Genomic DNA, 22,619 nt, shown 5'->3' on the forward strand with positions numbered 1-22,619 from the left:
GGAGGGCGTTGTTACTAGGAAGACTGACCTTTCAAATGAAGTGGTTGTCCTTGAGGAAGACAATCAGTGTGTCCCAATTTTTCCACAGAGCAAGACTTAGCAGTTAGTATGCATAAATCTTGCAATAATTCTTTTTTCAATTTCATTTTTGGATTTTCTGACCTGTAACTGAAGACATTTCACCATCATCTGCTAATTATTCACTTTTTGTCCAACTCCAAGCACCTCTTCCATTCTCATTTTACACTGCAGAGCAATACAATCCATCAACAACACACCTGAGTGATTTTAGTTTGCATGTTGACATTTTGGAGTGTACTTCATTTTGTCATTTTTCCAGTGTGCACATACGACATACCCAAAACATAGTTAAAATTAGTCTGATGGGACACAGTTAATAAATCCCTACCTGATGCAGTGCTTTGCTCCAGCTGACTTTACCTTTGACCTCCCCAGCCAAAAATATATATTCACTCTGCCTCTGATTTGTCTGCATGAAAGGAAATCAAACTAGAAGAAATCATAGAGCGTTTCATTTTGATTTGTTTAAACTGTGATGACATGTCATTTCAAAATTTGTATCTCTTGGTGTTTTCCTATGGATCATCTAAATGTATGAAACCAGAGACAGTGCAGCGTGTTGCATCTTCTACAGTCTATGAAGTCCACCAGCAGCCTAAAAAGAACATAAGGCCTGGCAGGCTATTAGAGTCTTAACCTGGGGAGGAAGCGAGAGTGACTCCCATTTCGCTTCAGATAAATGCGATTGAATTTCACACAAGCACTTATGTGGAGCGTGGATGGATGGGATTGCATTTGAGTGCAAAAACACATGTCCCATAAGTACCATGTAATCAACTTGAATCCACGACAGGCGCCGTTTTTCAATAATGGAATTCACGGTTGTGTCTCACTTAAGTGGAAATAAGAACTAAGTCAGTTTCTGCATCTTTTTTTTTTTCTAACTTTGCTGCATAGTGTACCACAATGTACAGAGTATGATTTCACTTAATGTGTTTAGGAATTATGCAATCCCTTGAACAAATTTGATTGGGAGTTCCTTAGAAATGCAGGAGTTGGCAGTTTTTACAGATTCCAGCACAATGGCAAAAGAAAAGAGTCTCATAATAAATAGATTATTACATCTATATGCTGCAAATTGATAGGCCTCACTCTTTTATTGCCAAAATACAACAATACCGATACAAGTAACATTGTCAAAACTAAATTGTCTTGACTTGCTCAGCAGTCTAAAAGTGTTCGCTTTAATAACCTGCAAAAACTAATTGAAAACCTATAGGAAGAGCGGAGTTAATTTTGCTCCTCGGAGATCAATAAAGTTGATCTTACCTTATCTTACCTCGAGTCAGCTTAATTAGGTGAACAGTGGGAGCTGAAGAGAAGTGATGTCAGATATCCACGGCTGGCTGAACTCTGCAGGTTGCTGTGATTGATGAGTATTCTACTGTGGGACCATTAAAAAGAAGCACACATTTTGTATGCACACACATCAAAGGTGATCTCTCTTTGGATTCTCTGAATCTCTGAGCCGAAATCTGCCATCATTATTATGGAAGTTAATTTAGCAGTCCGAAAACAGGTGACGTTTCTTGCTGGCCCACAGGTTGAAGAGGGTGACCTTTGGGAGGAAGGTCACACCAGCGTGAAGACCAATTTAAGACATTTTGGTTGGAGAAATAGGATGGGAAACACCTCACTCAGCATAAAATCGAGCGCTCCCTCGAGCATTTATGAGTGTGAAGCATTTCTGGAAAAAGATTTGTGTAAAATGAAAAAACATGCTTATCGAAATGTTGGACACTTTCCATCTTTGTTTGATTCCCTGTGTGTTTGACAATCTGTAAAGGGTTGATTCTATGGCCTCTGGAGGTGAATGGTGTCTCGTCTTTGCTGCTTGAAGCACTGACAATTTGTCGATGGTCACCAGTTTTCATAGAGACTGTTTCTTCAGTAGAAAGTAGTTCCAATGAAAACTCTTCTCTGTGAGGTCTTCCAAAAAAAAAGTGGGACATTGTTAGTGGAAAGACACATTGCTGGTCTTTCAAAAAAATGTAATTCACCTACATTGTATTAGGATGAAGGCAGAGATCTCAGAGATCTCAAAACCTTCATCCCTTATCCATATGTCAAGATGATGGGGATACATGACCTTCCAGACCTTCACAAATCTGAACGATTTATGTTTGGCAGTCTTACTGTTAAACATTGGAAGTCTCATAAATTTGATGAGCGGTTATTTATTGGCACCCAGATGATGAGTTGTGGAGAGCCACAGACACATTAGAGCAAAGTATAGATTTTGGCATCGATATGTACAATATCCCTTCCTCACATATGAAAAAGAACATTTGTGTGAGAATGTTGTCTCAAACATCATGACACCATTGCAGGGGCCCTAAGGTCTTGTTTGGGATTTGAAATCTCATACCTGGTGTATATAAATATATGCAATGCAGTGTTTTTCCCACAATTCATAGCACAATTGTGGGACCTACTTTAGTAGGTTTGCACCTTTTTATATTTGCCACTTGAATCATGCAAACAAAAACCTAATCTCAGTCAATATCCTCACCTTCATGCAGATTGAACTGTTGTTATGAAGTACCAGCAGTGAGCCTTCAGGTGTGAGGGAACAGGAGCAGATGGGCAGGGTTTATCAGTACGGAGAGGAGTTCAGGGACATTGTTGCTGATAGACAGGGATTTTGGATGTTTGAAAGGGACCGAGCTGTCCAGTGAGTAAAGACAGAGGAGGACACTAAGATATAATGTGCGAAGACAGTGAATATTTTCATAGGTTGATGATCTCATCTCTGTGTTTTGACTGCAGCTTGTCCTTCTCACCTTGTCCTTATTACGAGAAAAACAACCTTCAGTTAGTTTACCGTCTGTGCTACGTACGTTTAAAGAGGTTCATGTTTGTATGTGCTGTACATGCATTCATTGACATATACTATAGGAGAGGCAATGTATATGTATTGGTCTAGAATACAAGGTTAGTAAGTCACTCACAGTCAATGTTTTGCTTATGTTGCCAGCACTGTCAATCAAATCTTATCAAACCACACCTGCACAGTCCTGATGAAGCGGACTAGCTGATGTTTTGAGAGTTTATCTATTAATGCCTTAATAATTTCACTATTATTGTTGCCTCATTTAGTCATGACTATTTAACGATTTGTTGAAATGCTTAACATTTCAAACCAAGTTTGCAGAGGCTTTAATCTTGGATAATAACTGTGCTGTTGTAAGTCAGGTTTATGAGAAATTGTAAATGCGGCGTACTTGTGTAACTGTTCTCTTGTTTCTTTCTCTCTCCGTCTGTCTTCAGCCATGGGAGTGCTCATGTCAAAGAAGCAGGTGGAGAAGGTGCAGAAATGCAACGCTGTTGTGTCTGCCTTCCAGGCGGGCATTAAGGACCGTCCTGCCCCGGCCAAACAGGCAGAAGAAGACGTGGAGGAATGTGAAGGCCCCGCCAAACTGTCAGCCAGTCCTGACGAGAAGAACACAGAGGAGGCAGAGCGAGAGGAAACGGACAATGGCGCAGGTCCGTCGACCTCCCAGCAGGCCTCAGCACCAGCCAGGGATGAGTGCAAGATCAACCAAGAAGCTTGGTCGAGGTTACGGGATGGGAAAGGAGTGGAGCCTGAAGATCTTGACAAGAGCCATCAGCTCACGCCGCCAGCGTTTGTGCGACCCAAAAGGGAAGCCGATGATGACCAGCCTGTAGAGGTGGAGCTGGAAAAGAAAGAGCAGGTATTAAATAATGGCCTAAATAGAGCGGTGGCTTGTGATCTTAGTATGTGTCATTGAGAATTCATGACCAGGGCGTTATTTGAATCAGAAATATATAAATATATATGTATAAATATAAATCCCCAAGTCCTAGGATTAAAGAGATGTCTGAGAGATGTCAAAGAATTTCCATGGCAACAGCAGCATATTATCTCTATTCCTCCCTCAAGTTAGGCATTATGATAAAGCAGCTCAGCCCGGCTGTAAAGGGACTCTTAAGCTTTATCTAAACATCCTTGTTGAAGGTGAGAAAATATGAGTTTGAAGTAGTTTTTTTGCAAGGTTTTTTATTTCCACACTGGCTGTGAGATGTGTTGTTGTTGTGCGCAAGAGCTCTTCACAGCGTGCATCTTGTGGGCGGCCTGCTTTGGCTGGCTCAGAGAGGTGACCATATCCAGGGTGACGCTGACTAACAGGGGATGGAGTTCACAGGAGCACTGACACCATCAGGTTTTTCTAGTTTGCAAAGAGTAAACATTGCCTGGCAACTTGCTGTTCTGCCGATGCTGCACTTTAAAGGGTAATTCCGATATTTTTAAACCTGGGCACTATTTCTACATGTTACAGGTACAAAAAGGTTTGGAATTGGCCCAGTAGATCTCCTCAGACGGCAGCCGCAAAACAGTCCATCAAAAGTACGACCACTAAAAGTGCTTGTTTTTCAGGCTCAGATTGTTGTTATATGAAGTGTCTGACAACATTATGGAAAGGACCTCTGCAGAGATAGACCTTTTTGTTAAAAAAGTAAGATCCTTTTTGTTTAACCAGAAACAGGAGTCTCGCTCTGAAATCTCACAAGATGTGAGTTGTTGCAGGAAGACGACGGTTAAAACGTGAGTCATGAAGTCATCTTTTACAAAAAGGTCTTACGTCAGTGTGTTGATGTTAAAAATTGGATGTTCCCCATCTTGATATTAAAACAAACAAACCTGAAATCCTTACATTATCCTGTGTTGAGTTGAGTGGTCTATTTATTTAATGGATTTTATTACATTCTTATTTTTCTATAGCCCATCTTAATATCTTTTCCTCTTTTGACATGCAGTGAGCTTTACACTAGCACTACCCTCAGGCCAACATGTCAACTGTGCACGCAAGACACCTCACACATCAACAGGCAACACACTGCAAAGAAAATTGCTGAGCACAATCATGCTCCCAAGCGGATGAATCCTCTGGATCTTATTGACCAGTACAGTCTTTAGGACAAGAATTCATTCTTTCTATGTCAAACTGAGTTTAGGAGCAGCTTAAGTCAGCATGCTGTTTGTTACACCCAAAACACATTTAGTACTGTGTGGCGTAATGAAAATTGAAGCCTTTAATTGTTAGTCTTGATTTTTAGATAAATTGCTGCATCTTAGAAGCTGATGGCTTTCTCCACCCGTTATAGTCCCAGTTGAAAGCCTCAATCCCATTTTGACAGGGACAATGATGTGGAAAGCTTTGTTGATGTAAATGGAGTCATCAGGTCACAAGAGGTGGGTCATACTGTAACTATAAGATAAGCTGTGACGGAGGAAATTTGACAAGGTCTCATCTGTTATGTGTCTACAGCCCTGAAGCCGGTGCTGTGGCACTGAAATAGAGATAAAAGAAAAAACAGCAAGTATGGAAAACTGACAATGTCTTTGTGGGGTTAACCAGTCAAGCATTCTGCAGTCATTTTCCCTGGCTTGACAGCTGAGGGTATCCTGGCTGTAAATGGAGTCTACAGGGATGTTGGAGAAAGACAGACAATGAACACAATAGACAAAGGCACAGATATCAGTCCTCATGTCAAAGGTGATGCTGTCTTAATTATGTAACACAACACAAACTACTAAACATTACACAATACCCGCACCACCATCAAGCCACACTCCTACCACTGATGGACTGACGCCTAATCTTTCCTCCTGTTATTCAGAGCTTTGATAGACAGGAGATAAAGCAGTGATTGTTTGTGTGTGTGTGTGTGTGTGTGTGTGTGTGTGTGTGTGTGTAATCCTCAAGTCTGCCTAATTAAGATGACTGATCAAGTCTGCAACAGAAATCTTTTAACCTGACTGACCCGCTGTGTTTTCTTACGTCAGCCACCGAGTGATGAGATGTGCGATGTGTGTGAAGTGTGGACGGCCGACGACCTGTACCCCTGCAGGATCTGCACCCGGGTGTTCCACGATGGCTGCCTGAGGGAGCTGGGCTACCTGCGCGCCGAGGCCCTGCAGGAGATGAGAGATACAGCCCACACTGTTACTGGCTGGAGCTGCTACTATTGTGTAAGTCTCTGCACAGCTCACTGCCACCATCACTTGCTGGACCACAAAAGTGCAGTTTGCATAAATGCAGATGCATGGACATTATACCAGAAAATAAGCCATGTAGGTTTCAGCATTAACATTTGTTCCATTGGCCTGTGGGTTATTAAAGAATTATGGAGGATTATTTATTTTTTTTGTCACCATTTCATTCTGTTTCCCACTCAAGACAATGAGACGACTACCTTGCTGGGAGCATTTGCGGCCACATGTATCCAAGATCAGCAGCAGACCTTATTTTACTTTACCCTGTTAATTTGTATAAATACAGCATCTTCTTGTGTGAATCCATGAAAACATTTAGCATCATGATTCGGCTTCTTGGGGCATCTGAATGCCACAGAGAAAAAAGTGTATGCCGTCAACTCACTTTAAGAATGCTAAGATGGTCCTACAGATAGGACATTCCAAAGTGGCATTATATTTATTGATGAAGGCTAGCTAGCCAGTTATACTCATAATGACAAACTGCTGTTAAGTGATATCGACAGCTCTTTACTGCAGCTGCTTGAGCTAACGTTCACAGAGTGACTGTGCTGGGTCACAGCCCACAGTCCTGGAGGTCCAGATTCAGAGATTTTAAGCGTTAAAACTATGACATGATGTGTGTAAAAGTTTCACTGGGAGATTCCGACAATGTGTCGACATATTAGTAATGATACAGAGAGGTGTTTCTTCTTCAACAAATTCAAACCACCTTTGGCCAAGCATGAAAGTGCAGACGTGGACGTGTAGAGAGCATGTTGACCCTGCAGCCAACAGCCTGTTTTCATGCAGACATTTTGAAATGTCATGGCAGGGAAAGCACAGGTGGAGCTAGTATTGCCAATGATGGCTCCTTTCAGTGTCAGTGATAGTGAGTAAGCCACAGTAATTAGCTACGGCTGAGTGCATTTCACTTGCTGCAGCTTGTTAAGACACTGTTGATTATATGTTATATTTCAAAAATAAAATTAAAATGAAAAAAACATGGATCACCTTGTTGTGACAGGTGACTGGCTGGCATACGCTGTGTGCATGTTCCAGTGTTTGTGGAAAGTCATGTATCAAGGGTGGGCTAGAGGCAACAATATGATATAGCCCATTATGTAGGCTAACGAAAGTATTGTATGTTTCTCAGCACTGGTGAAATGAGGACAGTGAGCTCTTTGACGAGGCTTTCTAGGAGGCAATTGTTATTGTTGAGTTGCCGCACATGTTCCATGCGTGACAGCAGCTATTGTACTGCACAACTGTAATGCTGAAACAAATTCAACAGCGTTTCATAAAACAATAAAACAAACGCCCAGCTTCTCATCGGGAATTCAAGGCCACTGCCAAAGCTGATGCCTCTTTAGTGATCATCCCTGTTCGAGGCTGTTTTAATTCAAGCATAAACAGCTGAAGAGTGCTTTTGCTGGAGGACCCTTCAGAGTGGAGTGGGGGCTTCGCTGTCTTTCGCCAGCCCTGTGAAGTGAAATCACCTGCCAAAGTTGCGCTTAGAGCTGGATGTTTTCACACAATCTGAGAGGGCACACTGAAAGGTCCTCTGTCTTTGGCTGACTCCTTCAGTGTGTGAGGAATGTGAGTGGAAGGAGACTATTCAGTGAGACAGACAGAGAGAGAGAGAGAGAGAGAGAGAGAGGAATGTTTTATTTAAACTGTGAATTTCCAGTCCTCATAGCTAAAGAAACCAACATTTTTGTCAGCACATGTCAGTCAGCTGTTACAAATCCCCCCTTCTGTCGCATCTGACATTTAATTTCACACACAGGCACTGGAGACTGCGGCTGGCAGATGGACTGAGGTTCCTTGAAAGTGGATTTATAGTCAGCCTTCAAAGCAGACTGCTGCATGTATGGCTCAATGGCAGCCAATCAGACACAGGAAGGGTTCATGAACCCTGACTGCTTTTTTATGCTTGGTGCTAGTGCGTGAGGCTCCTAAGAGCTAATATCCTGTGGTCAGTCAAAGTTGAGGAGTCCCTGTTGAAGAGTGCATTCAATATAGCAGACATACTGGCTGTGTAAATGACATGGAGGAAGATAATCCACCATGATGAATGTACGCCCAATAATCTTTTTTTAGTTTTGGTTCGTCTCATCAACTTTCACAGTTTAGCTGCAAGATGATTTCTGGGAAGCTAGTATACATATTTATCGGAGCGTTTCCACTGAAAACATCTGCTTCTGCTGCAGATGGAAACAAGCTTAATGAGAATTTGAAAAAACAATGAGCTAAAAGTGACTGAGGAGTGGAACTGCAGGGTTGGGTGCTAATTCTCTAATTTTATGGCATACTCTAGTAGTTGTCACCTTTCACATGACACAGTCATCCGATTCATTGCTCACTTAGAGTATTGATTTTTGCAGCTTTAAAATCAATAAGGAGAATATATTGGAAAAGGAGGTTGCACTTCAACAATGTAAGTGTTTTTCTATCGTGATGTGAGCCAAATAAACAAGTGAAATGTGAGTATGTTGTGCTTCTTGACCTGGAAATTTGAGATGTGCTACATTTTCACATGTTTTTTAAGAAGAATATATATTACTTACTGCTCTGCAGTGAGTCTTAACTTGGGTTATTTAAAGCTGTTTTGAACACGCAATCAATGCTGTCATTTTTCTGAACAGTCTTTCAGTTTTTCTGAAATAACTATCTATGCAAGCTGCCAGAATAAGATTAGAATGTGTGGTTATTATTATATTTTCTCCCCCAGGGGCCTTTTCTGTTTCAGAGAACCAAATGCTGTCATTAGGTGTTGCATAAACCCTTAAATCACTTTTAAGCTTGCTAATTTTTGACATAACAATATAATTATAGCATCCATAGCAGATGACCAGTTTCATTGTTTTTGCAGACAGTTCATATTACTCGGGGTGACGCTTGATGAGCATAATAACGCTGCAGATAAGAGATGCACAAAAACAGAACAAACAAAGGGACGGCAGCATTATCATGTTTTTGGTCTTTGTTGATTCTCATCTCACTTTTAGAATGACATACACATACAGACAAATAGATAGTTTATGAATTCCTGTGGGAATTTTAGTTTAATCTGTGATTAATAAGCTGCAGCACACTGAGCAGTGTAATATAATGATAATAAAACACACATATTTATATCATTGGAGGTGAATTACTTACAAGTCATCTCAACTTACTACCTGAAGTGCTCAAAAGACAAACATGACGTTTAATTTCACTCTGGAAGCTGAACTGGAACTGAAGGCGCTACAATCAACCAGTGGCTGAAAGTGATCTGCTGCATTCCGAGCTTAATATCTGATGTAACACACTGTGCATGAGAGAAGAGATACACATAGATGTTTCAATCATATTATTGCCAACAATAATGGCAGCAGGATACATTTAACTTGGTGATACACAATAGATTTGAAGACATTGTCACCTATGGTGCCACAGCTCTGTTTCGCATACCATATTTTGTTCTGGACTGGCCGAAGAAAGCATGGAGGGTTTTTTCTGCGTGACACCAACGGCCCTGTGTGGCCATAGCTCTCACTCAGCTTGGACACTTCATACTAGTAGTTTCACTCTGTTAAAATGATATATATCAACGTTTTGGAGGACGCAGGGTCCCAGACACTTTCTTGGAGTATTGCAGTCTATTATCCTGGTTCAGAGTTTCATTTTTAGATTTCCTTGACCTTGGTATGGCTGCTTGCAGGGAATATATGAAGGTTAATCCTGAATGAGTGAGTGGACAGATGGAAGGGAAGGAAAATCATATGAGTGAGAATCCTGCATCTATTAGGGCGCTTCAAAACATTAAGTAAGTTTAGCACAACCACCTACTTGCAGCACCCAGACGTTAACAGTGAGGACTGGTTAGTATTCAAGGCAGTGCAAATAAATACATGAATACATACATACACATACACTTGATCTGTAAATGCTGCAGACAGTGGGGTAGCAAAGTGTTGGCAGTTACTGTGATCTTGATGACAGGTTGAAGAAATGCAGGAGGACATTACACAGCTTGTTGCCGCACATGTTCAGCTCCCAGTGGCTGATATAATGAGGCCACGTGGCCTTGTTTGTATGAGGGTGAATCAAACTTTTCTGCATCTTATTTATTCCATACTTGAATGGAAATTCCAGAATTTGGCGTTAGTGTCATATTTTGGTTCATTATTACCATTGGTCATGATTACATTGTACCCACCAATCTCTGTTGTAGATATTCGGGAAATGCAGGCAAGTATGATGTGTGAACAGTTGTCTTGGAATATTCTTTAAACATCTTCTTAGTGCTATAATAATAGATAATACTTCAGCATTTCTAAGAATTGTTGGTTGACATTGACACATCTGCTTATTATCCATCTCCCACATTCATATTACAAATCCCTATTTGATTTTGCTGTTATTTGCTGGGCTTGAGGGTGTTTTTTTAATTTATTATTCTAAGGGTGGGTGGTGGTGCATTTCCATTTAGATTTCATAATGTTATGAAGCCCTGACAGATTGCAACGGTGATGAAGGACTATGTAAACAAACTGGAATTGATTTACTTCAATAATCCCAAAGGGATTGTTAAAGTTTCATTAAGCCACTTATCTGTTAAATAATGTGCAAATATTATACAAATATAAATATTCAAATCAGTGTCTCCTGTGATTTCCCTTTGCCTGTGAATTTGCTGATGTTTACACCGGGCTGGGAAGAAATGTATATATTACACACATCTTTACATCAGACATGTCTTTCATTTTCCATAACTCTGATTAAATACCCAATTTGTTATTTTTAAGCCACATAACATTTTGATATACTTACATATATAATTGAAATCTGGATTTTGTGTATTTTAAGTAAGCAGATGCTCACACTTAATTAAACTGCTCCCTTTGCAATTAAAGTAGGATGAGTGTACTCTAGTCTTAGACACCTGCATTGAATTAAAAACACGCACTAGCATGTACTAGCAAAGCCCATGGCATATTCATGCAATTAAAAGTTTTTTTTAAGGCCTTATTGAAATGAACTGGAAATCTCCACTCTTCCTGGCTTTCTTTTACTAATGAATGAAGCAAGTGTGAGATAGAACAGCACATCATGTGAATCACCTGGGAAACACAATTGTAGCCGGAATGGACTCATAATCCAATATTTTGTATGCTTGTGGTTAATTGCAGGAGGCCCATCTGGGACAGACTCATGTAATTAGAGCACACTCACTTGTTAAACATCAAGTAATGTACCCCCTGACTTGACCCCTTGAAGAAATTGCGCATCACTTTTTTAGTGTTAGTATAATTCTCTGCCTCACTCTTTTCTGCAGGATAATTTGAATCTGCTCCTAACAGAGGAAGAGATGTACAGCCTTATGGAGACCTTCAAGCAGTGCAAGATCATCCCAGGTGAGGCACTGAATCCAGGTTAGGAAATACATTTTGTTAATGTGTGGCAGAAACAAGTGAATGTTAGCATGCTAACCTGCTAAACTATGATGATAAACATGATGAACATTATACCTCCTAAACATCAGCATGTTAGCATCATCATTTTGAGCATGTTAGCGTGCTGACATTAGCATTTAGCTCAAAGCACTACCATGCCATTATATTTCCATAGACCTAATTAGTTTGTATTTTCTTCACAAAACATAAAAGACATGTCAAATTCAAAACAAGAGGGAATTGTAATAATCACAATTTTAAAAGAAAAGAAAGGGTCCAACAACAACACCACTTGCTGCGTATATACCAGTATCGCCTCTTTTGCCTGACCAACATACATGATAATAAAATATTAGATGAATGCACGAAAAGAAAAGTGCACTCCTTGGTTTTGTATATTTTCCATCCCAACCATATGTCTTGAAAGAGAAGGTTTGTGAAAGAGACTTTTCGTGCCCCTTTTCGTGAGCACCTGCCTTCTTCTACCATCTGGTGCACTTTCAGTCCAAATTTAGCAGAGGTAAAAAATGAAGCTCATTGGTGAACATTAGTCTGAAAAGTTTGCATCTCACTAAGAGGTCTACTGCATACACTGTTTTGTTTCCTTGAACTTTTTATTGGATTGCTCAGTCCGATTTATCACCCTCACTCTTATCTACTTCCAGATGTGTGGTATTATTCCGTGGCTTGGATGGGTAGGGGGGGGGGGGGGGGCAGTCAGTGGGAGGTGGTCTTGCCTTTGTAAAGTATGAGTCACCATAAGTTAATTATATCTGTAAGACTGCTTGGTGACTAATTAGGTCTGATGTGATTAATTGTTCCTTGCCGCTGTAGAGTCATGCCTGGTGTCAGATGAGCTGCTGCAGTACCGCCACTTTGCATCCAAGCAGCAGTTTGATAAGGACCTGACTGATGAGCAAGAGGAGGAAGTCCTGGCCCAGTTTGCAGCTCTGGATCCTGAGAAGAAGGGTCACATCGAATGGTCGGACTTTCTCTACTTTGAGTCTCTGGTAGTTTTGAGGAAGTTTCGCACAGAGGTAAAGTATTAGAATGAAAATACTTACTCACAAACATAATGGTAAAACAGTTCATACACTCCCTGATCTTGCTACAGCATCCAAATTTCCTCTTCACTGGTGATGCCTTGAAACTGTGACCTGTATTGCAATATAGCAAGAGTAAACTAGGAAGAAATGTGTGTTTTAGGTGCTGTTGGGCACTGTAAAGGTACTATAGGAGGCTAAGAACCATTCGAGGCAAAGCCATATGTAATCAAATTTAAAATATTAATCTTGCTTTTCTGTTTTAATCACCATTAAATACAATTCCTGGTGTTGGTGTTGCTAGGCAACATCAAACTAAACAGGAAGAGGTTCACAAGGCTGAGCAAGGAGTTTTGAATTCAGGAGAAAAAGATGCTCTCAAATCATGAGAGAGACGTTTGTTTTGGTTGTTGTTGTTTGTGGCGGTTACACTAATGACCCCCAGGTCAGAGCCCTTTAGTTATAGCCTCACTGTTGCTGTCTTTACCTACTTACCTCTTTACGAATTGAGAAAAAATTATCTTCAAGCCTTGTTGGCTGTTGGTGTGCGAGTGTCTGGCAAAAATATACCTCTCTCTCGTCAGCCAAAATACTCTTTAATCAGCCTTGTAGAGAATGCAGGCACATGGATCAAAGAGTACATTATGTTGAGGTTAGTTTGATAGAAAGGCCACCTGCCTGAATTACTCATTTTTATTGTCACTTTATCAACACATAACTTTTAAATATTGTGCAGTGTTTTTGGCTGTGGAGATTAAAGTCGCAATTTGTGGACTGTGTGTGACTCTGGGGTAGCATGGGGTAAAGCAGTGCTTGCAGATTATGTCAGACAGTGCTAATGTGATTGAGAATGATTAAGGTCAAAGAAATCGGCCCTAAAAATACCTTTTCCAGGCCCCTCAATTACAACAATCAGAAAAAGCATAGGAATTGAATTACTATGAATGATTTAAAGGAGTAGATGCAAGCATAACCTAATGTCAAACACTGTTTGGATTTTATTTTTCATAGAACTCACTGGTGCGTCTGTTGACAGCCAAGGAGAGAGACAACGCACGGTCAGTGTTCCTGGGTCTGGGTCTGGATAAAGACGGCGTGATCTCAAGAGCAGAATGCCGCCAGGCCCAGCAGTCATGGTTCCACAAGCTCAACAAAGACTCGCAGTCTTGCAATGTGAGGTGAGCAAGCCAAAGAAGAGTCGGTAAATCCAGTCAATGCCCAGTTCTATGCCCAAGAGTACTCAGTAAAATTCTAACCTAGAAATAAAACAAAAGTATTCCATGTCTAATCCGAGATAAAAGGCGCATGTCTATGTACAAGTCTGGCAGGAGTTTGGGGACTCAGGATTTCATCTGTATGCAAACTGCAGCTGGCACAGGAAAAAAAAAGGTTTGGCTGCTTAGGGAATAGAGACAGTGGGAAAGAAGACTGGAAGCAAGATAACAAGTTCTCATTATATATGCTTCCTCTGGTCGACAAAATCCACAGCAAGATTTTCGTTGCTTTGCAGATGACACACCGCTTCACTTACCGAATATACCAAATGATAAAATTTGATATAAATATATCTACCGTCTACCTTTTTTTAACAGTAAAGCATCATGTGTTTAAAGCAGTTTTAAAGCTTATAATAACAATGTATCAAATGACCATGTGAAAACTATGTCACAGTGACAATGTGATGAACCTACAGAGAATCATCACCTGCACCTGCAGCTCCCCACGGCTTTACGGAGCATTAAAGTGAGTTTCAGCTCATTGTTTAGCTGTCCGGCACGCAGCTACTGTTTTGGTTCACTCTCACAGCTCTGATAGCGTCATAAGGCAGCTGTTTTCAGAGAAAAAGCTCTAAAAAGCCACTGAATGCTACCTGCTCAGCACCAAACAGCAGACAGACACTGTTAGCAACAAGCCAGTGAACATAGCAGCTAAAGAGCCACATAATTCCCTCAGGAGTTTGTACAGACCAAAAATAGAAATAACAGAGGGTGAATATTGGACTTATGTATGTATCAGGTGGACAACATGACTTAAAAGATGATGATATGAACTTATTAACCAATTGTATTTCACCAATCTGCTCTGACCTCTGATGAAGAGGGTAATGAACGTGTACTGTGTGTCAATGAGGCACCCGTACAGTAGCTTCTGTAATTTCACCACAATAAAGTAAATCTCATCTACATCTGCATGAATCATTTATAATAAGGGAACTCAAAACAAGGTTGCAGGGCTCAGTTGCTACAGCTGTTAAAGTTGTCAACAGAAGGACTTTGTATGCAAAACAGCAAAGCTTATGTTGGCTTTAGAGATGTAGGAGGAAAATAAAAGTTAATACAGGCATACTTGTACGACTGCACCATTTGTTGATTACATGACTTGCATAGCATCACTTTTATGCTAATGAAAGGGAAGATAATATTCATGGATCAAAAAAGTAAACAACAAAAAAATACCCCCAAAATCTCCCCAAATTATACTTTCAACACGATTTATACATGACATGATCTAACAGAAAGCTCAGAGTGGTCCCTCTGCAGTTTTTGCACTGGTGTTAGTATTTATTATTGAACATGACCTCTGGCTAGTGTGCCAAATCAAAAGCCACAGCTACGACCCTTCATGTATCTGCTTTGACTAAAACTTCCCCCAAGGTCACGCAGCACAAACCCACCACACTTTTGAACCTTTTGGGCCATCTCCACACTGAGTTGGACGTTTTGTTTTCCTCCCTGTCATTGCGATGACACTGAAAATGTATTGACCAGCCAATGTGCTCTGTAACAAGACCAGACAGGCATAACAATGTTGTTTCTCTGTCTTGCTGCAGAGGGGCTTTCAGCTGAAACAAATCGCTGAAGAATCCAAAGGCATTGTTTTTGACCAGAGCAGAATGCAATAAATGCTCACACCATTGCGACACACTGATAAAGAAATAGCAAAGGGACTTGTGATGAGCAATGAAATGGTTTTTTTCTGCTTCTCTCAAGTCAAGCATTTAAATCATGTCTAAACAAGTACAAATTGAAAAGTAAATTCAGCCAGTTCCTCCTCTCATATTAACGCCACTAAAGTTTTATTCGATAATGTATTCTCTGCTGCAGCTCATGTTGTTAGCAGGCGCTTAGTTCTCTCCCAGTTTGATGCTGAGTATGACTGAATTCCTGCTATTAATACATTGGCACGTATTAGATAGATGAAGCTGGTTGCTTTTGCTTGGAACTCACTTGAACTGTGTCTTTTGAAGACTCTCGAAGGCAGACTCAGTACAGAGCTGTTTTGCGCTTTGTTTGGCTGACATCAATTAAGGTTCGTCGCCTGAAACGGCTACAGGGTGTGGACACAAGAGCTTGAACATGTGTACAGTATAGGGCAATCCAATACAACAACCCTGCAACAAATACTAGTGAACTTGAGAAGCTTTTTTTTGTTGATACTGGATCAAAGGAGAGACAAAATATTAGAAACATTTCACAATATAACGCAATCCGGTGCAACTCCACCACAAAGTACAGCCTTGAAAAATGACCACGCAGTTGAATCAATACCTCTCTGACAAAGTCTTAACAAAAGTCGAACATCATAACCTTCAAAAAAATCGGTCTTTACTGGATGATTATTGTACTGGATTGCATTGTACAGCTGTTGTTTTATGGTGTCCATCTCTTGTTGTCTATCCTTGATGGTTCATATTATTTATGGCAGAAAATGCATTAAGGAATCACACTCAATATTGCACCAAACATGGGATATTTTTACAACAACAAAAAAAAATCACTGCTTCTTTGTCAGTTTTATACTCACAGACAGACCTCATCAGAGTAATAATGAAAGGACAATAAGCTCTGATTGACTCTGATGAGGTGACTTTTATTTGAACTCACTGTGTGTTTGTGTGACATTGTGTGTGTGTGTCAGTGGTTGAAAAAGTGTTCAGATCCTTTACTTGTGCTAAAGTAGCAATACCACAATGTAGAAGTGCTCCATTACAAGTAAAAGTCCTGCATTAAGGGTATATCAAAATTAAAAGTACTCATTATGCAGAATGCTCCACCTGTAAGCAGCACTTTAGCGTTACAGGTGGTCAATTATAACTACTTAAATACTGGTGGATAGTTAGATCTATATAAAGGTGTCATATTTTATAGACCCACCATATGTTTTGTATTTGCAACTACAAATAAATGTAGTGAAGTAAATTATATAATGTTTCCCTTACAAGTATGAAGTAGCATTAAATGGAAAGTACAAGTACTTTTCCCCACTGTGGTGTGTGTACTATGTGTTGTATGCGTGTGCATGTGTTACTGCTTATAACCTCTTGTGCTGTCAAATCTGCTGTGCTGTACCATTCCATCCCTCTCACCCATTCAACATGCGGCATTCCCCACAGACTCATGGGACTCTGCTCTCCTATGAATTGTGGGTGAGTGTGACTCAGCACTGCATGGCTTGTCTCCTTTTTCCTCACTTCAACACCCTCGAGCCCTCTGCAATCCTCAAGTATTTCTCAGACCACCCCACGATTTAGATTTGGTTCATAATTGAACCCTCGCTCTACAGAAAGATAGAACCCTCTTAACTCCGAACTGGAACTCTTTCCGAGCATACAGCAATCAAAGACCCATGCATCCTTAAATGAAGTTTAATGAGCAGAATGCGAGCCCTTCACGTGATTAGGCCTTGTTATGCTGCGGCGTGGATAAGATCCAGGCTGGCCTCTAATTATAGGGATCAAAAGAAAGCCTTTTGTTCTCTTTGGGGGAGCTTCCCTTTAAAAGCCTCACTTATCAATGTAAGAGGACACTGTGGATCAAAAGGGTGTGAGTACGCACTGTGCACATCAGGTCCACACACAAAACTAAAAGGCAACCTCATTCATGCTCATTGAAAAGCAAATATCAAATAAGCCAGAAAACTCTTCTCCCTTTGATTGCTGGATTATAGACATTACCAAGCTACAGTGTGAGAGTGAAAAGGAGTGTTTCAAGGAGCCGTCAGTCAGAAGGTTAATCAGAAGAGCTTCTGACTCTGACTCTGAAAGATCAAAAACTCATGACTCATGTAGGTGTGAAAGACAGTCATTTGGGCTTCTGGTCTTACTCCATATTTTTATGTAACCTATTTGATTTGGCATCAAAAAGAAAATCCAACCAGACAGTTATTTGTTGACTTCGGAAACAGTAGTTTCAACAAGAAACCTTTTAGTTTAACCCAATAGCTTTCTATTAGCTCAAACTGAGCAAACTCTGTGTGCTGAGTAAGACACTGTGGGATGTGGTAGAAAGCACCAGAAAAGCTAGTAAGTCGACCTTGAGTAAAGATTTTCTTTTGTCAGAATTGACATTGCGCTAACCCACAGATTTTGGACTGTAAAGTCAGCATCTTCAGCAATTATTTTCCCGAGGTGGAAAACAGAGCATCAAGAGTAGCTCTGAAATGAGTTGATTGATGATTTACCACCATAACATTTTGATAATCAATTAATCACGTAAACCAATCAATCAATCAATCAATCATCAATGCTTTTCTCTTATTTATGACATAGGGAGATGATTGTCTTTGAGTTTTAGACTGTTGGTGGACAACACAAGTAATCTGAACAGATCAATTCTACATAAAAAAATAATCAAAACGTCAACTGATGATTAAAATGATGTGAGATGAGTCTCAGTGCTTATTGAGACTTGAAACAATGATACCTTTTTGGCCTATAGACGAATCTGGTGGCTGATTTATGTGTTACGCTCTCAAGCGCCGCCGTCATTATTGCAGTGGCAGAGTGGAACTGAATACATTCACACTGACAGTGAAAGATGATGCAGAGATGTTTGGGTTAATCACAGCTGACAGTCAGACAGGAAGTTGTTCAGTTTTGAAACACTAGTGTGACTCTGTGACAGAAACAGGTTATGAAGAATAACATTAAGTTACCTCTCCATAATCTGGAAATGAAAGTGACTGTGTGGAGTAGATAATTGCATAAAACCCAGCAGGAATGACCTGCCATCTTGTGATTTAAATCACCAAACACTGTGATTTCTTGCATTGTAATCAGAAGAAATACACCATTAAATAAAAACAGGTAACTTTTGGACTGGAAACGTAAGAGACTATTTAAGTTCCTGGTCCATCCCTTCTTGGCATGCTGCTCAGAATGCGACCGAAATATAAGGATTTGAGAGAGAAGCTTGTGGCTTTTACTTTTGTTAGGGTTACTATTGTTGGCTGATAACAGCACAGTCCAGAACAGACACATCTACAACATTTTGTAGATTGTAACCTTTATTTATATACAACTTGCTGACTATATTTTCAACATATAACAGGTTCTACATGATCTCCTGGACATATTTCTTGGCAAAAGCACTTAGAAAGTGAAATCCCTCATACATTACAGTGTTTGGCTGGTTTACAATTGAGGTGCCACTGCAGTGATGGTGGCTTGTCTGCCTTGTCTATTCCATCCCAGTGAATTTTATTTGAATGTATTAATTACAGATGTAGGTTAGAAAATGTAATCATAACCCAGTAGGTAGGTGAATGGAATGGTGAAGTAATTTAAGGTGCATTTTCCTTTTTTATAGGAACTGGAAATGTCTTGTCTTTTCATTGACCGCTGTTGTAGCCTACTATCTAACACATTCTTTTTTTATTCTTTGTCCTTTGGTGGTGCAGCATAAGTCATGTTGGCCCCATATGTGAGAGCAGTCCAGCCAGCTCTGGCAGTGAGAGGAGCAAGACTGATGAAAGCAGGTTTGTCCACTTATATTTTAAGTGAGTGTGCGACTGTGTGTGTAAGAGTCAGGTGGACAAAATTATTTTTAGAAACACCTTACAATATAATAGCCTTTGTGCAGGCTTTACAGGCCTGCACACGCCCCTCAGCAGTGACATTTACGTTAACTTTGTTGGCCCTGTTAGAATAAGCCTAGACTTTTCCCACTGGACCAGCCTACATATGGATGTCGTGACCCCCGCAGTAGTCTAGTAATAGTAACTATTTCGTGGGCAGCAACAGTGGGATTCATTTTGAGTGAGACAGTGCAACCTAGAAGGCAGCATGGACGGTGTCAACCTTCCTGCTTCAGGCTTCGCTGCACCAGCAAATGATCTCAAACTCACTTTCTAACAGATAATGAAGACAAATCTTCTTTGACACATCATGCCTTTTGAGACATATCTTCATGCCACATTACAAAATTGTGCAATAATTTCAGCTAATGCACCAGCACTTCTGGCAGCGACTGCAGGGAACCACAATTACAAAGAGAGCTACACAAGAGAGTCTTATTGAGTTGAATACTAATTAGCAGAACATGCTTAGGCAGAGGTTTGACAAACACTGTTTTTATAACTGAATTTTCAAAGCAGCATGAGGCAAATCACAGCGGAACAGAGGCCAGATACTCACTATAATATTACCGAATCATTTGCACTGCATGGTTACTGTATTGTATTGTTAAGTGGTGTATGCTGTGTGGGATAATGCGCTGTATGTCTACATATTTAGTGACGAGACACTTATGACCCAAAAATAAAGATCAGAATTAATTTTTGAGTGTGGTCAGGCTCGTATTATTCTATATATTTTAAAAGAAATCCATGAAAAGATCAAAACAGTTTTGTGTGTGTTGTGTTAGTCGGTCTATCAGTACTTCCATACCATGTTGAATGGGCCATTTGTTCCAATGAAGACATTCATTTTCAAAAGTGGGTCACATATATGTACTTTCATTTTTTAAAAGGCCTTCATCATTTCTTAAAACAGCTGGGCACTGTTGTTTTTAGCAAATATTTCTAAACCATAAGTAAACAATGCATTTGTTGGGAACCATTTTCAGCGGTGGATAAATATACATTTGGCACACTACAATTCGTGGCTCCAGGATGTTTTGTGTAGAATTGCCTGAAAACAAACTGCAGTCCCCATGTTCATTGTAATGAAGGAACATGTCACCGAGTGCAACAGTGTGGCTCACTGATATGTTTTTAATGTTTTTGAACAACAATGAAACTTTACGGCATAGACAAACAAATATATCAGGCTTAGTAGATTCAATTCATTGTTGGTTTTGGTCTTTTCATGGTATTTGTTGACTATAAAAAAATATAGAAACTATTAAGTAGTTAAACAAACAATAGCCTCATCCTCATCCATACCCCCAATTTCAGACAGACATTCAGACAGAGAAATTATTGCAAACTTTAATTATTTTCTTCTTTCAACAGGCCAGTGACCTGGGCAGACTTTTTAAAGGAGAGTGCCATCTATATTTTGGCTGCGCGGCCCAATAGTTCTGCCATGCACATCCGTCTGCCTCTATAGTCCAGGACCCTCCACTGCACCCCAGGGGAGAGAGGGAGAGAAAAGTAGAGGGTGTACCCTATAGTCCACAGATGAGCGGAGGAAGATAGACGGGATGGCACGATGACATGACGAAGGAAACTGAGCGAACTGGATGAAGCGCTGAGAGACAGCGGATCAAGCCATCGACAGAATCTCTCCTCCTCTGCGTCACCTCAACCCCACAACACTTGACAACACACACGCCGACTGACACACTGACAACGCAAGTGACAGCCGCTGTCACAGGTCCCAACTCCCCAAACTTTACGCCGGAAGACAGCCACCCACTCACCACTAATCAGTTAGTGATATTTCTGAAACCTTTGAGTGTAGAGATCGTGCACGCAATCAGACAACAACTAGGATGCTCACACTCTTTATTAAAAGACAAATACCACACTCTACAGCCCTCCAGCTACATAACACACCCCTCCATGCGGGTACATTAGCGTGACATGCTGTTACTCTTTCAAGTATTCATTCCTTTGGGCCTCATCATGTCCTAATAATAGTTCCATGCTACTGTAATGGGATTGTGTTATTCGCCATCAAAATTGTTAATCACACTACACAGAGGCACATGCAAATTCATTACTGGTACTGTTTGACAAGTGGATAGGCTTCTGGGAGGAGATTAACCCTGCAGCTGCCACTATCAGAACATATACCAAACAGGAATGAAAGCTATCCGCGTACATGATATTATATGATAACTGCTATTCATACCAGTATAAATTATTATTATGCATTAAAAATGCTGTATTTATTCCTGTATCCTCTGATATATCCTCTGTTTTCCACATTCTCATCCAAGAGTCTATGTTCTTCTCAAGTGTTAACTGTGAAAAAGGATGTGAAGTGAGCCTTCACGAAAGCTAACCCAGTAAGTGACATGTATATACTGCCATATGCTGTAGTGCATTTTGTTCCTGTTGTGCTCAGAGCTGCACATTGACAAGGTGGAAACATCTGCCCTCCTGTTCTAGTGTCATTATTTGCACTTTGGGAATGACATGTAGAAGGACTACTGTGTGACATAATCACTGTAATGAAATACTGAAAGACAATGGGAGGTGTGGTGCAAACATTTGTCCTTTGTTAATATGCAGAAGCACTGTTTAAAAATTGCTTTGGGAAACGTGGTGGGAATTCTATAATGTTACAGGTTATACAACAATTTAAATGCACATGAAACTGCCCATAGAATCACTGGAAACATACTGTAACGAGTAGAACTTCATGTAGTGTTTATGCCATGTAAAGAAGGGTCAATGCGAGGTCCTCTTAGTGAATAAAGTATGGTTATGACATGAATCTTGATTGTCTGAGGGATATGTCACAGTGCTGAAATAAATGCATGGCATTTACTCTCCATCTTGTGAATCTTGGGTTTGTGTCTTTTCTAATTGTTTTTACGTCACAGAAAATACCTGTCAAGGACTGGAACAATCACCTTTGAGAGCCAAGACATGCAAGGACATCAGGGTGTAGAGTAACGATAGCAGCTCTGTCCCGCTCCTTATTTGGTTTCGGAAAGTTTACGCTCCTTCAAGTCCAGTCCAGTAAACAGTCAATTACAGCAGCAATAAAGTAGTATTGAATTTACACTTGTTAATATTCAGCCAGTTATCAGCCCTCTGCTCACTATTCCAAGTGGCTGGAGCAGAAAATATGGCATGGTAGAACTGCTGCTTCATCAAGTGTGA

General features: G+C 40.4%; 1 protein-coding gene across 3 annotated transcripts; it reads left to right on the forward strand.

Annotated features, from left to right (window-relative positions):
• Positions 1 to 3,353: 3,353 nt before the first annotated feature.
• phf24 (PHD finger protein 24) lies at positions 3,354 to 20,892 on the forward strand. 3 transcript variants are annotated; one of them, XM_070925169.1, is made up of 8 exons: positions 3,354 to 3,776; positions 5,891 to 6,076; positions 11,403 to 11,481; positions 12,355 to 12,557; positions 13,575 to 13,741; positions 16,957 to 16,989; positions 19,242 to 19,319; positions 20,796 to 20,892. In XM_070925169.1, exons 1-8 carry the CDS (start codon positions 3,354 to 3,356, stop codon positions 20,890 to 20,892), a joined length of 1,266 nt encoding a protein of 421 aa, XP_070781270.1. The 3 variants fall into 3 exon arrangements, with proteins under 3 accessions (XP_070781270.1, XP_070781269.1, XP_070781271.1); XM_070925168.1 differs by having other exon boundaries at positions 13,575 to 13,740; positions 16,944 to 16,989; XM_070925170.1 differs by lacking the exon at positions 16,957 to 16,989.
• The last annotated feature ends 1,727 nt before the right edge of the window (positions 20,893 to 22,619 follow it).

This window comes from Enoplosus armatus, chromosome 18, assembly GCF_043641665.1.
Source record: "Enoplosus armatus isolate fEnoArm2 chromosome 18, fEnoArm2.hap1, whole genome shotgun sequence".
Lineage (NCBI taxonomy): Eukaryota > Metazoa > Chordata > Actinopteri > Centrarchiformes > Enoplosidae > Enoplosus > Enoplosus armatus.

What these genes read in the sequence shown, in the direction of transcription:
- phf24 (XM_070925168.1), top strand. Translation starts at nt 3,354, where the DNA reads ATGGGAGTGCTCATGTCAAAGAAGCAGGTGGAGAAGGTGCAGAAATGC. An exon ending in AGCTGGAAAAGAAAGAGCAG is followed by an intron (nt 3,777 to 5,890) that starts GTATTAAATAAT and finishes TTCTTACGTCAG; the next exon opens with CCACCGAGTGATGAGATGTG. An exon ending in TGCTCTCCTATGAATTGTGG is followed by an intron (nt 16,990 to 19,241) that starts GTGAGTGTGACT and finishes TTGGTGGTGCAG; the next exon opens with CATAAGTCATGTTGGCCCCA.